This window comes from Salvia splendens, chromosome 16 (assembly GCF_004379255.2).
Source record: "Salvia splendens isolate huo1 chromosome 16, SspV2, whole genome shotgun sequence".
Lineage (NCBI taxonomy): Eukaryota > Viridiplantae > Streptophyta > Magnoliopsida > Lamiales > Lamiaceae > Salvia > Salvia splendens.
In genome coordinates, this window is record NC_056047.1 from 13503146 (window position 1) to 13518994 (window position 15849).

A 15849-nucleotide genomic window follows, 5' to 3' on the forward strand; every position below is an offset into this window, starting at 1 on the left:
CAAAAATTGCTATCACTGCAAATCAAATGGTTTTGCATTTTTGCTACTCCCCTATTTCAGTTTTATATGGAGGGAGATTCAGTTAATTCGTTGAGATACAGATTCGGCAAAATGAAAAACGATAAACCCCAAATTGCAGTTTCCAAAATCAACCTGCATTTTTTCTTCTCTCCTGATTCGATACAACTCTCCAAGATTCTCGCAATCGCAGTATGGATCCATTTAATGCTGCGCTAACCCAAATTGAAGGTCCCGACACTGATGGCTCGCCCTCCGTGCTCACTGATGCGCCGCCCAAGAAGGGGTAGAACCATTCCCCAAGCCCTCTCCCCGACGGCTGGTGGCATCCCTCTTCCTCAATCTCCTGAAATTATCGGTTTGTACTCTTATTCTTCATTCCTTTCGCGCTACTTTTTTGAATTTTTAGTAATGTTTCACTTTTGGTGGCCAGCAATTCAAGGAACCAACTTAACACCCTATGTCCTTAAGGTTGAAATCAGAGAGGTACATTTCTTGTTCATGACCTTCTTTTTCTTTATTGTTTTGGACTTGTTATGCAACTGGATTTTGAAGTACTCATGCTTCTATGGTTAATGACTTTTGTTGCTAAGCATTTGTCGAAAGAGACTAGCATGTGCCTTCTCGTAGAGAATGTGAGCAGTTTATGTTATTAAACTTGGCGAATTAAGTGCGTTCTTGGTGAATAATTGGTTTTCATTTAAGAAGTTTGGCTTCACGCTTTTATGGTTAATGGCTGTTGTCGCTAAACAATCATGCAAAGAAAATAGCATGTGCCTTCTCGTAGACAATGTTAGTATTGAACTTAGCGAATGAAGTCCATTCTTGGTGAATTATTGCTTTTGATTTAAGAAGTCCACCATTTAGTTTGAATTATGTATGCTTGAATGCAATCCGTGTAATGTACATATCACGAACAGCAGTTTTTTTCACTAGGAAAAGTTTTTTAAAGTGCTATAATTGATTGCCTTGCTTCATAGAATCTGTATTACCTTACCGCATGGCAGTGTAATAGCAACCAAATATGGTGTATGCATGAGGGTTTTAAATGGTCTGCATAAGGAATTTCTCAATTATTATATACTACTACTACATAAGATTTATTTACTAGTCCACATTCAACCATTTGCTAATGAGGGTTCAAAGATTTTGCTGTGATAATTGCATAATTTTAGGGTACCTATATTTTTTTATTTTACATGTTATACAGTGTGTAGGTAGAGTAGAGTGAATGCATATGGCAGAACTTCATATAATAAGTGATGTGAATTGGCTAAGTTGATGATGTAGTTACTAGTTTAATTCTTCTGCATTCCTTTCTGCTTATTGCACTTAGGCGCTATGTTTATTTCTTTCAGTAATCTTCTCTCTGCACTATTTTCATGGACATGGAACCATTAAGCATAGTTACATATCTTCTCTCTGATAACCCATGAATGTCATTGACATTTAATTAAGGATACGTAAATTTGTTAAAAGAAATATCAAAGTCTAACAGAGTAGAATGTTATTTATCATTCATGTCATCTGTTGGTGATTGTGGTTTAAAAGGAGTAGTCGAATGTTCGAGGATAGAGGAGGATCCTTAGATTATTTGTGGAATTAAGTTACATTTGGAGTTTCTTTGATAAAAAAAGACTTGAATGTCTTTTTGGTTTGCGAGTTGTATTTGCAGTTGAGATTGAAGTTTAGAGCCCTTAATCTTTTGTTTTAGTATGGGTTAGTACTTTTAGACATTTCTTGGTTTTTCCTGTAAAATCATTGTCGACCAACCCTCTTATGCTTGTAGGACATAATTTCAAAGATAAAAGCTTTTGCAAAAGAAGAATCATGGAAAGAAGAGCCATTGGTCATTTTGTCTGCTACTGGTTCTATCTCTAGTGTTAGCCGTATCGTTCCTAAGGTTGTAAATGTAATTGTAATGTATTGCTATTGCTCTTGTGCCTGGAAATGCTATACACTCCCCTGAAAATGAACTGGTTTGTTGATGACTTGACAGGGACGGTATGACATACTACGTCTTTAAAAGGTATCCTCACAGTATCGAAGAGCAGGGTTTGTCAAACTGAGGGGCTGATGGTGTCATTGGCAGAGGCGGAGGGCAGCGGAGGTGGAGGATCCTCATCTGATCCACCTCCTTCTGAATTAAGAGCTCCCTCTAAAGGGGGCAGTGGAAGCAGAGGCGGAGGCTCCTCGGCTAATATACCTCCTTCTGATTTTGGAGGGGGAAGCGGAAGTGGAGGCATAGGCGTAGGCAGAGGCTCCCTCTCTAATCCCACCTTCAAGAGATTCTGGTGATTTTCACCCTTCACAGTTCATGATTCAACCCTCCTCAACTAATCCACCTCCCAATATTGGAGCTACCTCTGCAGGGGTGAAGGCTCCTCATCTAAACAACCTTTCAGTGAAGCTCCCTCTTCAGATGGTTCAAGTGATTGTGGTGATGAATGATGATACCCCTGTGCCATTGACTCCATCAAATGTAAGCAAAACTCTAACATACACATCTTTTCTGTACTTGTTTTCCAATGTAAGCAAATCATCCATCACCATATACTTATTAGCTTTTTCTTTTTAGTTGTTTTGATTGTACCAAAATGCTTTACTTTTCTCATTGGGATATATCATGATGTCCCAATACTTACCAATTTGTATTCTTTCTCTCGGTCATCACTATTTCTTTATATTTCCTATTTCGTTTTTGTTTGTAGATATTAGTATTGTTTTCATTATCTGTCTGATCTTTTTTAAGGAATTAGGCAATTTGTATATTTTTATTGCACTGGGTTCGTATGATTTGATTTTCTTTCTATTTTGTTTAGCAATTTGTTATTTATCTTAATTATATTTTCAGTGCTTTGATATGAATTTGAAAATTTATCTCTAGTAGTTATTTAACATAATATGAATGGTTAGTTTAATTATGTTATACAAATGTGTGACTTTAAAATTAAATAATACTACTATCTATAGTGTTTTAAGGTGTAGTATTTTTAATAATTAATGGTATGCTATGGAGTAAAATTTTAGATATGCCACTAGCTAGAGGGGTTGGAGAGAGATCAGTTATAGTATGCTAGTAGGAGAGTGAGTGACTCTTCAATACAGCAATTACTTGCGGTTAAAGGTTGGAGTCTTGGAGATATCAACTACTAATACATGCTAGTGGAAGGGTATATCCGTATTAGTCGAGACCTTAAATATATACACAAGGAATTTTAAAAATTATTATCTTATTAATTAATGGAATGGTGTCCAAAATTTAAAATGGTACTAAAGAAATTATTTGTTTTATCCAAATTAATAATTTATTAGTGTATGGACATATAAAAAATCAACATATATTTCCTTACGTATTATATCAGCGGCGGTTCCGAACTTGGCGGTTCCGAACTTGTCATCGTTCCCGATGTTATATCAGCAAGAAGCCAAATTGGAATGGTGTAAGTCTAGTGTTGCCCACGGTTCTAAAACCGGCAGTTCCGGTTCGGAACCGCCGGTTCCGGTTTGGTCGAAGTCGGAACCGGAACCGGACCGTGAGGCAGCGGCGGATGCAGGTGGGGTCGCACGGGGTCGGCCGACCCCACCGCCATCCCCGGAGACCATCCTGAAGACTCCTCCCAACAGCCCCCGACCCCACGGCATCTGGAACTCCGCCCCACGATTCATCCTCAGACCTCAAGCAGCGCAGCTTTTCCGATGACCTCAAGCAGCACAGCTTTTCCCTTCTTCTTTTTATGTATTTGGCTTAGGTTTGGGCTTTTTATTAATTAAAAAAATACAATCAATACTTTTCTTTTTAACAATTTTATCTTTATATAAGTGTTTAAACTTTATTTATAAATAAGAATTCTCGGTTTCTAGTTTCTTGATCATCTTTTAATCATGATTTATTACTTTTTAGTTTTATTTTTTAGTAGTTTATTGATTATCTTCTAATCTTGTTTTATTATACTTTACTTTTATTTTAAACTAGTAGGAGTAGTAACTAATAAAATTTATATCTAATTTTAATAAATATAATAATTACTTTTGATCATTGATTTTAATTACTTTTCATTTAGATTAATGGATACATTTCTTTTATAAGGATCTAGCGCTTTCATCTGTTCTTCTAGTACTAATGTTGAACACGAACAACGACTAAAAGATATATTCATAGCTATTTCCAATGAAATAACTTTAAGTTAGCTTCAAAACATGAATACTTGTAGAAGTCAATTATCGCGTTTAATATAAAATAGAGATATTTCGTTTGCAATGTATTTTTATTACTATTTTATATATTTAAATATTGCTCCTTATATTAATTTTCTCGTCCGACCCCACCATTTTTAATTCCTGGATCCGCCATTGCCGTGAGGCTATTTCACGGTTCCGGTTCAAAAACCGGCGGTTTACACGGTTCCGGTTCGAAAATCGGCAGTTTCGCGGTTCGAGATTTTTTTTAAAATAATTGAAATTTGGACTTATACAATAAATTGGAACAAGACAATGGATAATTTAAATTGAAATAAGACGAATAAGGTGAAAATGATATCAATTTTATTGAATTTGAGTTGTAACGGACAACGATACATTACAATTTACAATACATATACAAGTATACAACATACAATAATGTAATATAAATTTGAAATTTGGACTTATACAATAAATTGGAACAAGACAATGGATAATTTAAATTGAAATAAGACGAATAAGGTGAAAATGATATCAATTTTATTGAATTTGAGTTGTAACGGACAACGATACATTACAATTTACAATACATATATAAGTATACAACATACAATATTGTAATCGCCTCGTGTCCCGCGCCGCCACCGAAATCCACTGAACCGGCGGTTAACCACCGGTTTTCACGGTTAACCGACGGTTAACCGCCGGTTTCCGGTATAATAACCGCCGGAACCGGCCGGTTTTCACGCATGAAAAGCTGCTCCTCGGCCCCCTCCCTGACGCCTTGGTTTCCGTGCCCGAACCGGCGGTTCGGTGACGGTTCCAGTTCGAGGAAATCGCCACGGTTCCAGTTCGGAACAGGAACCTTCGCCGGTTAACCGCCGGAACCGGAACCGGTGGGCATCTCTAGTGTAAGATAGCAATAATCCCCACGGAAATTTACGTTCAGACATACCGTAATAAATATAATCATGTATGTATGCTCAGAATTCAATGTCAGAAAATGACATTGCACTGCAACCTTTATCAATTGCCAATCCAACCCTAGCAGTATATAAATTTTTATCTCTCTAATAACTTCTTTTTTCACTCATGCCCTAACCCTTCCTCCAAACTTTCCAAATCATCATTCCTCACTTTACCAAACTAAAATTCTACTATTAATCAATCAATTCAATGAAACAGTGCTCACTCGTAAAAACTCGAGGTGTTCTATAAAATTTAATCTTGAGAAAAAAAAAATAAAGTAAAAAATGGAAAATTGAATACAAGTAAAAGCTCAGTTCCGTCATGGCGGCGGGGGAGGCCTCCGCCCCAGTCGGAGTTCTAGGTCTAGCTCTTCCTCTCCGCCCGAGTGTTTTGTGTTTTCATCCAAACCTCGAATATTGTTGTTGTTGTGGTTGTCGTTGATGTTGTTTGATTCAGATGCTTCCGTGTTTGTGGAGTGGCAGAGGGAGGAAACGACACTACTGGGCGCCGTTTCAGTGGGTTTAAATGTATTGGTGGCGAAATGTTGGAGAGGAGATGAGAAATTGGGGAAAATGATGGAATTAGGGTTTGGTAAAGGGTAAACAAGGCACAATCCGTCGGCGCCGAATTCATGGCCTGTTTGGATAAGTATCCGCGGCGGTTGAGAGGGGACGAGGGGCGGCGGAACCTCGTGCAGCCTGGCACGATCACGGCGGTGGACGTTCATGTGGCCGCCGAGGGCTTGGGCGGAGCGGAACTCCCTCCGGCAGAATGTGCACGTGTAGGAGCGCGGCGGCCACGTGCAGCCCAGCAGGTTGCCCGTCGTGTCCTCCTCGAACGCCCGGACTTCCCACGAATCGTCGCCGTCGTCTGGAGATTCCTGAATGTTGCTATTGTTGCTCCGCATCGCGAAATGTGCTTGGGGTTGGTTTGAATTTGGGAAGGAGGAGGTTAGGGACGTGAGTCCGAGGTAGGGAGCCATGAGAAAAGTAACATTTAAAGGTGAAAATAAATGCAAAGCTGAAAAATAAAAGGGAAGAAAGATGATATGGTATAGTAATGGCGAGATGAAGGATGGTTAAAATAAGGGGATGGGCGTAGTGGGGAAATGGCATGGGGACACAAAATTCTCAACAAAGTTTTTTGGGTATGCAGTTGGATTGTAGCTGTGAACACACAGATAGCTACATGAATATACATATAAAATGTGTGTGTGTGTGTGTGTAAAAGATGTATCTTGCACCTCTATTTGAGTACAAAAAGCAACAAACTGTGCATTGGCTTCAACGTATGTCCATGTCGAACAATCTTTTTCTTTCATCTCCTAGAGACAAAGAGAGAGAGAGAGGGTAAATAATAGAGTACTCCATATAGTCCTACCTAGCATAGATTGGCTGGATTTTATATATATTTGACTTGTCACTTTAATCGTTGCTTGTAACGACAATCAGTCTTAATCACCTAATATGGATGTATACACTTCGTTCTCCACATTATATTAGTGTTTTGATTTTTTAACAGTTATCTACTCGGAAATTACCTTTTTAAAATAATTATTATATTTAAATAATTAAGGAAATGATGATGTGAAAGTTGTCACATCATATGTTTAACCGACAGTTCATTCTCGTCATTTTGCAATATCTAACATCTAAAAACTCATCTTTACCTATAAACAAGCCAGATTTATATATGACTTAATTCTTTCTAACTTAAGGATAAATATTAAACAAAGAGGCTGCTTGTTTATGCAGTAAATTGTAATGTTCAAATTATAACTAAGTTGTCAAAATTTATTTTATGGAGAGCTTGTAAATTGTGATATAGAGCATAAGTTTACAAAGTCTAGAAATCTATTTTTTCAAACACTTCATTGCAAGAGCCTATAAATTCTTTTGAACTAACTTATGAAATTTATAAGCTCAACCAAACATACTCCAAAAGAATTCTAATTAAGAATGAAATTAAGTCAATTAATTATGACTTTCGTTTTCGTTTAATTAATTTTGTTTCGACATGGCTTGGTTTAGGCCACATTGCTTTCAAACGCAGATCACTAATTGCCATTGGTGGCCAGGAGGATTTAGCTAAGAGGAGGTCGATAATTTTTAAGTTTTAACGGAGTACTAATTAATACATCTTGTCCACAATCTAGCTATCAGCCACTATATTTAATTGTCACGAATTTTAATAATGTTATTGACTTTGTTATTAGAAAAGTTAAAAAAGTAAAATCTATGGTACTACAAAGGGCTGTGACAATTTTTTTCGAAACCAAAAGACTTATGACAAATATATTTTACATCATTACATGAGAAGGGAATAGAAAGTCAGTGTAAATTGAAGATTAATTAATTCGAATTGAGTAATGTATCATTTTGCAGTTGATTCATATTGTGTTAACTCCAAACTAATCCAGTACTACATCGATTATGATTAATCAGTGGATGACGAGGGTTCATATCCAAATATAACTACTTAATATAGTACATTTTTTTATTCATATATATACATTTTGAAGTTAATAATAGTTATATGATGATAATGTTTCTGTAAATTAATGAGGACTGGAGAAGATAATAACTTAACTACTTAAGTGAGAACAAATGTAATTAGGAATGAGCTGCAGCTATAGAGACTAAATCAAGACAGTTAAATGCGTCTTCAGGAATAGAGATAAGTCTTCATTCTATACTAGAAAAGATGCATATAAATATAATTACAATACTCTATCTTGAATAACGTTCCTAAAGAGATTGCATCGTTAAAAACTTGCCGAAATTCCAATATTGGGACAAAACTTTGCTAAAGGATATATAACGAGTCAATTGCTTTTGTTGAAAATAAAATGCGGAAAATAAAACTCAAGAACTCTTGAAGACTACATTTTTATTGATTTGGATTGTTATTGTTGATACATAGTAGATAGGTATTTATAGGACTCTCCATATAAATATACCTAGGAACTATACTTATTGGAACTCCACATTATAAATGTTATTCTCTTCCCAACAAGTTGGAACTCCACACATTCTCTTCCCAATATACTTGGGACACTTCAAGTTATCTTTCCAACACTCCCCTTCAAGTTAAGTATCGAGTTTTTCGACACTTAACTTGCACGATCTTCACTTTTGATAAATAGTTTATACTCGTATTCAGGAGTCCTTCACTTTTCATTGACAGTTTAAGCTTGTATCATAGAGCTTCTTCAATTTTTTGATTGGCAGTTTTAACTCGTGTCAAGGAGCTAATCTAGACAGTTTTTACTCATGTCCGGGAGCCATCTTAGATAGTTTTAGCTCATATCAAGGAGCCATCTTAGACCTTTTTTTGCTCGTATCTAGGAGCCACTTAGATAGTTTTAGCTCGTATCTAGGAGCCTCTTCATTTTTTTTGACCAACAGTTTTTACTCGTGTCGAGGAGCTCATTCAGACAGTTTTGACTCTTGTCGAGGAGCTAATTCTGACAGTTTTGATTCTTGTCGAGGAGCTTATCTAGACAGTTTTTGCTCGTATCTAGGAGCCATTCATCTTTGGACTGAATTTAAATTGCAGCCCAAAGCTTAATTTTGGAAGGCCATTCTTGGCCGATTTCGCTCATATACAATGAGCCCATATTCTTTTCATTGTTTCCCTTCTTGAGCCCAATAATGCTAGGCCCAATTTTTTCTTTTTCTTGAAACATAATTGAGAAGACGTCAACACCAGCCTCCTTTCTCCTTCTCTTCTCCAATTGACGATGGCCATGCCTTTTCTGAATCTTCTCTTCTTTGAGACAATCTGTTCAGCGGAAACACTTATCGAATACCCAAGTTTACAGCCTAGTTGAAGGCGTAAACTTCAGTCATCTCTCCTCCTTCCGACGAGGCCGCCTCCTTCTGGTTTCTCCAGCTGTGGTAGTCCTCTCCCCCTCGGCCGGACAAACCGAGGACTACTCCTCTGTTTTCTTCTCTTGATTGTGGCAATGCGATGCTGCACCATCAGCAACCACCAGCGACCTATTCACTGCTGCCTCCTTCTCCATCAATGCTAGAATAGCCCGGCAGTCTAATTCTTCCCCTCAGCCGGACAGTGTCGTTGCTCACTTTTCAGCCTCTTCTCGGCATTCTTCTAGCAGCTATTATGGCCTTACTTCCCGATGCCATCAATAATTTCCTTTCTTCGAAGACTCTCTTCGGTCGAAGCAACTTGATGCTATAGAGTATTCACCGCCATTCCTGCGGTCATCATATCGATCTTCTCCGGCACCATGACCTTCACAGCGGCTGTGTGGTGACACAATCTCTCTCCCCCTCGCCGCACAGACGTTGGCTGCTCCGCCTCTATGTTTTCTTCTCTTTCGGAGGTGGAGACTCGATTTCTTCCATGGCTGCTCCTCTGCAGCCTTCTTCTCCGTCTGTGGCGGCTCCTGCGCCAACTCATAGGTGTGTGTAAACTTCGGCCAGCTACTTCTTCATCGGTCGGAGCGACGCCTGGCTCTCTCGACAACATCTGCTCGATCGCTGCTTCGCTCTTCCACTGGCCTTCTTCGGCAATGGGTGAAATCATCCGACAATTGTATTGTTCGGTCGCTGGCTCGCTCTTCCACTGGTCACATCCTTTTGGTTTTTTCCGTGGAGGCTTTCGAGTTCTTCTTCCACAGTTATTCCTTCTCCGGCTGTGGGTGGAACTATCCTGCAGTGGAAGTCCTCCCCCCTCGGCCGGATGGTTCTTGAACAGGGTTGCTCCAGTTGCTGTTGCAACACATCCAGTTGCTTCTTCTCTCCTCGATTTTGCGGTGACACAACATCGTCGTGCGTGGTTCGCTTTGGGCCTCTAGTGCCGCTGCTTTTTTACTCAGCGGGCAAACGATTCACCGCCGCTGCCAGTGATGTTTAGCTGCCAACCTTGCTTCTCGCCGCTGCCATCTCCACCGTGGTTCGGTCGTTCGTAAAGTAGCAGTCGTTATCGCCGACGTTCATCGCTGTCGGGGTTCTGTAGCCGTTGCCATCGCCTTGCGCTACCTCTCGCCGTCTCTATTCCTACCGCGGCGCTGCTGTTGCTTAATCTCGATGTTGCCTCGCCGTGATCGGGCTTCGCCTTGTGATGCCCATTCGAAATTCTACCACCGAGAACTCACTGTCGTCATCTCGGTCCAGCCAAGCATCACCGTCGTTTACAGCGCCGCCGCCAGCCTCTGACGCGGTCCCTGCCTTTGCCGTCGTGACGCTGTTTCCGTCGGATCTTGCTATGCTATCATGATAAGTCGTATTCTAGGCCTTGGTTACGGGTCAGTATGATGTGCTTAATTGATTATATTTGCAAAACAGTTGTTTAAAGTTTGCAGGTTAAGCATTCTAGCCAGTAGGGAAGTTTCGGAATGTTCAGGTGAAGAAGGCGCCAGCATGATCTCATACTGATCAGTATTCGTGCTAAAACGGCTTGAGATGGAGAAGACGGATAGCTGGGACGGATTACCCACAATTAAGGGCAAAGAAGTCAAATTGCAACGAGGATTTACCCTAAAATCAAGGGTAGCCTCCCTATAAAAGGAAGCCAAATTGGAGAGAAAGGGAAAGACGATACAACATTCACTCATTCACCACCATCTTTAGGTAGAAAGTTCTCTCGGTAGTTTCAGTCTTTCAGCCGTGTCCCGCTTCTTGCCTCGCCGTAGCCATGATCACTTGACGTTCAGATGTTCCCAGAATTCCAGTCATCGTCCATTCCAGCCAGCAAGATCGTAGTTTAGAGTCTCATCGTCCGGAGTGGCAAAACACTTTTACATTGCTTTCGTAGTTTTAAATTTCTCGCTTTCCTTACGTCGGATCTTGTTTACCTTTGGATATTTTCTGCTTTTGAAATACTTTGTTGAAGATCCGAACGTGTTTATGCTATGAAGTTGATTTCCGTTTCGTTTATTGTGGTGTTTCTTTATTCCCTTGCCTAGTTAGCTTAGATCTAAAGTTTCTCGGTGTTTAAAGTGCTGATTCTCTCAATTCCGTTTACGTAACAAATTTCTTTAGGATAGACAAACAAGTACTGTTTGATCGGAAAGTAGGTCGTTGCATGCAAAGCTTAGTTTTAATTTCTGAATCGTTCTTTCATGTTGACCAGTATGCAGAAGTCCAGTTTCAGTGTTTGATTTCGGATTTGAATTCTTAGTTTTGGATCTGTGTTTGTAAGTTGTTAATCTGAGTTTTTTCCGTGTTGAATCTGGAATTGTTATCTGAATTTTGGAAGTGTTTGTTGAAGAAGATGATGTCTATTTCAATTGGAGGGGACCACTTACTTTTCAAGATGCTTTTGCTTTTGTCCTTCACTTTTAGTTAAGCCCTGTCAGCCCAGTCACAAAACTTCCACTACACTCTGAATATTCTGTTTAGCCCGAAATAGAAACCCGTACCTTCCAAATATTTTCTGTTACAAAATTGTCCTCCCATTCCACGTACACAGTTACATTCCAAATGTTTTCCTTACCGTCTGACCAGTAGAACACCTCCTTTAAGTTCCAGCCTAGGTAGAAACTCAACCCAGCGTGGTAGCTAACCAAATCTTCCGATTGTCACCGCGGTAGTTTAAGAACGCACCATCTCTGTGGGATTCGACCCTTACCACCACTATACTGATCAGTAGAAGTGGGTTGAGGAATCTTTGAAACCAAGGTCTAGGTTAGTTAGGATTTCTATCCTGATCAGTAGGATATATCCTTGCTTGAACGACACCTACGCACCTTAGGTCCTTTCAAATGGCGCCGTTGCCGGGGATGGATAGCGTTATTTGCAATTACTGTGAGTGATACTTCGGTGTATATATTGTGCATAACCTTTCTTTTTTTTCTTTTCTTTTCAGTTTATGAGAAGCAGTTCGGCTCCTGACCAGTGGAGGCCGAAGATACTTCAGCGAGGATCGATACTCGTAACCACTCGATCCGGGTTGTCGACGGCTTTATCTGACTTAGGTTCGAGTAGCGACGAAGAGCAATACAACATAGAAGGACCAATACCAGAGGAGATACCACTGTTGGAAGGCATCCCAGTTCTGATGGCCGCCAACGGAGATGAGGATCCAGAGATCGGTACCCTTAATGCGCATACCGAGGGAGAACCATCGCAAGCCATAGTCGTCACTCCAGGGCAAACCGCCTGCGATGTGAAGCCTCATGTGATCGCGATTCTGCCTACATACTGTGGGAAGAGCTATGAAGGGCCGTATGAGTTTCTGCATGAGTTTTGTAAAATTTGTAGGGCGCAGAGGAGACCAGCAGGAGCGAATGAGGATGATTATAGGTTGAAGGCCTTGCCATTTGTGCTCAAGGGAGAAGCCAACACCTGGTTCATGCGCCTGCCCCCCAACTCCATTGAGACTTGGGCCGATTTCAAGTCAGCATTCCTAGGCGAGTTTTTCCCGTCATCAAAGACAAGCGCGCTGAAAAGGGAAATAACTAATGTGAAGCAAGGATATGATGAACCCTTGAGCGATTATTGGGCAAGATACATGGGTCTTTTGGAATCATGTCCCAACCATCGCATGGCGGACATTGAAGTGCATCATACTTTCTACGAAGGTATGAACGCGGTAACCAAGGATCTAGCAAATTCATCGTCAGGAGGAAGCTTCACACAATTACGGGTCAGCGAAGCGAAGAGAGTCCTAAGGAAGCTACTGAATGCAAAGAAAGAGTATGACCATTCAAGGGAAGGATACAACCGAGAGCGGGCTGCTGTTGTCTTGTCTACTGATCAGGAAAATAAACTGGAGCAGAAAATGGACTTGAAGATGGATGAGCTGAAGAAGTCACTTCTGAGTGCGATCGAGAAGAGCACCCCACCACCTCCCCCAGCTGGGAATTACAAAGGTGCAGAACAGGGAAATCAAGGACCGAACTATGAACAGCCTAGTGACTACGTGAATATGGAACAGGTCAATGCTGCGGGGTACTTCAATTCCAGTGGGCATTGGATTCAGGGTAGACAACGGGATGCACCATGGAGGGATCATCCAAACTTTCGATGGGGAGACGGGGGCCAAAATCAGAACCAAGGACAGAACCAGTATAACCCAATCCAAACCAAAACCCTAACCGTGGACTAGCAAACCCAGACTACCAGCCCAACTGGTCAGGAAGAAACCAACAAACCCAAAATCAAAGCCCACAAAGCCAAAACCCGAATCCTGTTTATGTACCACCCCACCAGAGAAACTTCCACAGTTTCCAAAATCAGCCAAATCATGCACCCCAACACCATCAGAACCAAAATCAGTTTCAAGCCCAGCACCAGAATCAATATCCTCAAGATCAGCACGTCCCTCCTGCCCAGTATAACCAATACCCGCCTAATCAAGGCCAGCAAAACTTCCAGAACTACCAACACCAAGGGCCGAATCATTTCCAAAATCCGAACAGGCCAAGGAGGTCCGTTGAGGACATGATGGGTGAAATGCTAGCGTCACAACAGAGCATCAAAGGAGAATTGCAATCCCATAACGAGGTCGTGCAGGGGATGCAAAATGCCCAGAAAGAACATAAGGCGAACATGGATATGATGAATAGGCAGTTAGCCCAACTGGCCAGTTCGGTGGGTGATTTGAAGGGAAATGCAGGGAAACTACCATCTACAGTCCAAATACCCGAAAAGGCAAATGTGAGTAAGGTTACGTTGAGGTCAGGATCTACTTATGACGCGCCTCAACCCAAACGACCTAGTGGAGGATCTAACGGAACGAAGATAGGAGGCGATACCGTTTCAGCGGAAGAACTAGGGAGGCCTATGCCTCAGATGCAGGATCCATTCTTCTTGGATGCTACACCAATTGCAGGAGATGAACCCGAAACCCTACTGACCAGAAAGGAACCTCATCGAGAGGAAGAGCCCAGAATGGAAGCCCAGACTCAGGAACTACCCCGGAAAGACTCCAAGAAGGTTGCTAAGGGACAAGTAGATGAGAAAAAAGGGGAGAAACCATTCCCATTCCGATTTGTTACAAAGAGGAAGAAAGAGAACCCGGTTGACTATTTGTCGATTTTTGGGAAGTTGGATGTCACCATACCATTTCTCCAAGCCGTGAAACTACCCCCCCTTGGGAAATTCATAAAGGATTTCATAGCCGGGAGAGCCCAGAAAGATGGCAAGATTATGGTGGAAGGAATAGCGTCAGCAATAGTGCAAGAGACGTTACCACCCAAGAGAGCCGACCCAGGTATGTTTACCTTACCAATAACTGTTGGAGATGTGAAGGTCGAACATGCAATGTGTGATTTGGGGGCATCTATAAATGTCATGCCATTGTCTATCTATAACCGGTTGAAGGGAGTGAGGCTGTCAAGTACTAGAGTATTGATCCAACTGGCTGATAGGTCATGCATAAGTCCGGAGGGAGTTTTAGAGGATGTATTAGTTAGAGTGCATGATTTTACATACCCTGCTGATTTTTATGTGATCAAAATGAGTGAGCATGAAGCGAGGGAGTCTAGTGGAGTCTTGTTAGGAAGACCATTTTTGAGAACGGCCAAGACGATCGTGGATATGGCTGAGGGGACAATTTGCATTGATTTCCATGGAGAGAAATTTACTTTTGATATCAATGATGCCATGAAGAAACCTATTGATTCTGAAAATCTATGCTATGTTGATGTGATTGACCCTTTAGTCCAAGATTTTCTTGAGACCGAACTATTGCAGGAGAGACTCCAGGCTTTAGATGTATATGAACAGGCTGACGTAGAAGCTGCTGCATGGTGTGATCTGATCAGTAGCCAGGGGTTGACCGATGAAGAAATTGAAGGAGCAATCAAGGATTTTTGTCAAAAGTCGGAGTTCATAGGAGCCGCAGGGGCTCAGCTACCAGTCAGTATAGAAGAACCATCAGAAGGAGATTTAGAAAAAGGGAAAGAGTCCGAGAAAAACCCCCTAACTGAAGACACACTTCCACCCCAAGTTGAGCTGAAGAAGTTACCCTCGAATTTGAAGTATGCCTTCCTCGGAGGTGAGGACTCCTATCCAGTGATCATCAGCAGCAGCCTTACGAAGGAACAAGAAGCTAGGCTACTGACCGTGCTGAGCAAGAACAAGAAGGCGATTGGATGTAGTCTTACAGATTTAGTTGGAATTAGCCCCGACGTCTGCATGCACCATATTAGGCTGGAAGATGGAGCAAGGGCACATCGAGATGCCCAAAGGAAAGTAAACCCTAACATGCGAGAGGAAATATTGAAGGAAATCTTGAAGTTGTTGTCGCTAGGGATTATCTATTCAGTGCCAGACAGTGAGTGGGTCAGCCCAATCCACATGGTTCCAAAGAAGTCGGGAATCCAAGTCGTCCAAAATGAGAGGAATGAGCTGATTCCAACGAGGCTAGTCACGGGTTGGCGAATGTGCATCGATTACCGCAAGCTGAACAATGCAACAAGGAAGGATCACTTCCCTCTGCCTTTTATCGACCAGATGTTGGAGCGACTCGCTGGGAAGAAGTACTTTTGCTTCTTGGATGGGTACAGCGGATATTTCCAAATCTACGTGGATCCTGAAGACCAGGATAAGACCACCTTCACTTGCCCATTTGGAACTTATGCATACCGGCGCATGCCTTTCGGCCTATGCAACGCTCCAGGTACGTTTCAACGCTGCATGATGAGCATATTTTCTGATTTGATTGAGGATTGCATAGAGATATTCATGGATGACTTTACGGTCTACG

General features: G+C 41.3%; 2 protein-coding genes across 3 annotated transcripts; one reads left to right on the plus strand and one right to left on the minus strand.

Moving 5' to 3' along the window:
• Positions 1-2666, plus strand: LOC121771130. 2 transcript variants are annotated; one of them, XM_042167924.1, is made up of 4 exons: positions 1-376; positions 452-504; positions 1808-1921; positions 2018-2666. In XM_042167924.1, exons 1-4 carry the CDS (start codon positions 262-264, stop codon positions 2042-2044), a joined length of 309 nt encoding a protein of 102 aa, XP_042023858.1. In that variant the 5' UTR covers positions 1-261; the 3' UTR covers positions 2045-2666. The 2 variants fall into 2 exon arrangements, 1 of the variants encoding a protein (XP_042023858.1); XR_006043940.1 differs by lacking the exon at positions 1808-1921.
• A 2524-nt stretch (positions 2667-5190) lies between these two features.
• Positions 5191-6274, minus strand: LOC121771247 (transcriptional regulator SUPERMAN-like). The gene has a single exon (XM_042168029.1). The coding sequence runs from the start codon at positions 6149-6151 to the stop codon at positions 5489-5491; it is 663 nt and encodes a 220-aa protein (XP_042023963.1). The 5' UTR covers positions 6152-6274; the 3' UTR covers positions 5191-5488.
• Positions 6275-15849: the final 9575 nt, after the last annotated feature.

What these genes read in the sequence shown, in the direction of transcription:
- LOC121771130 (XM_042167924.1), top strand. Translation starts at nt 262, where the DNA reads ATGGCTCGCCCTCCGTGCTCACTGATGCGCCGCCCAAGAAGGGGTAGA. An exon ending in TCAATCTCCTGAAATTATCG is followed by an intron (nt 377 to 451) that starts GTTTGTACTCTT and finishes TTTGGTGGCCAG; the next exon opens with CAATTCAAGGAACCAACTTA. An exon ending in TTAGCCGTATCGTTCCTAAG is followed by an intron (nt 1,922 to 2,017) that starts GTTGTAAATGTA and finishes ATGACTTGACAG; the next exon opens with GGACGGTATGACATACTACG.
- LOC121771247 (XM_042168029.1), bottom strand. Translation starts at nt 6,151, where the DNA reads ATGGCTCCCTACCTCGGACTCACGTCCCTAACCTCCTCCTTCCCAAAT.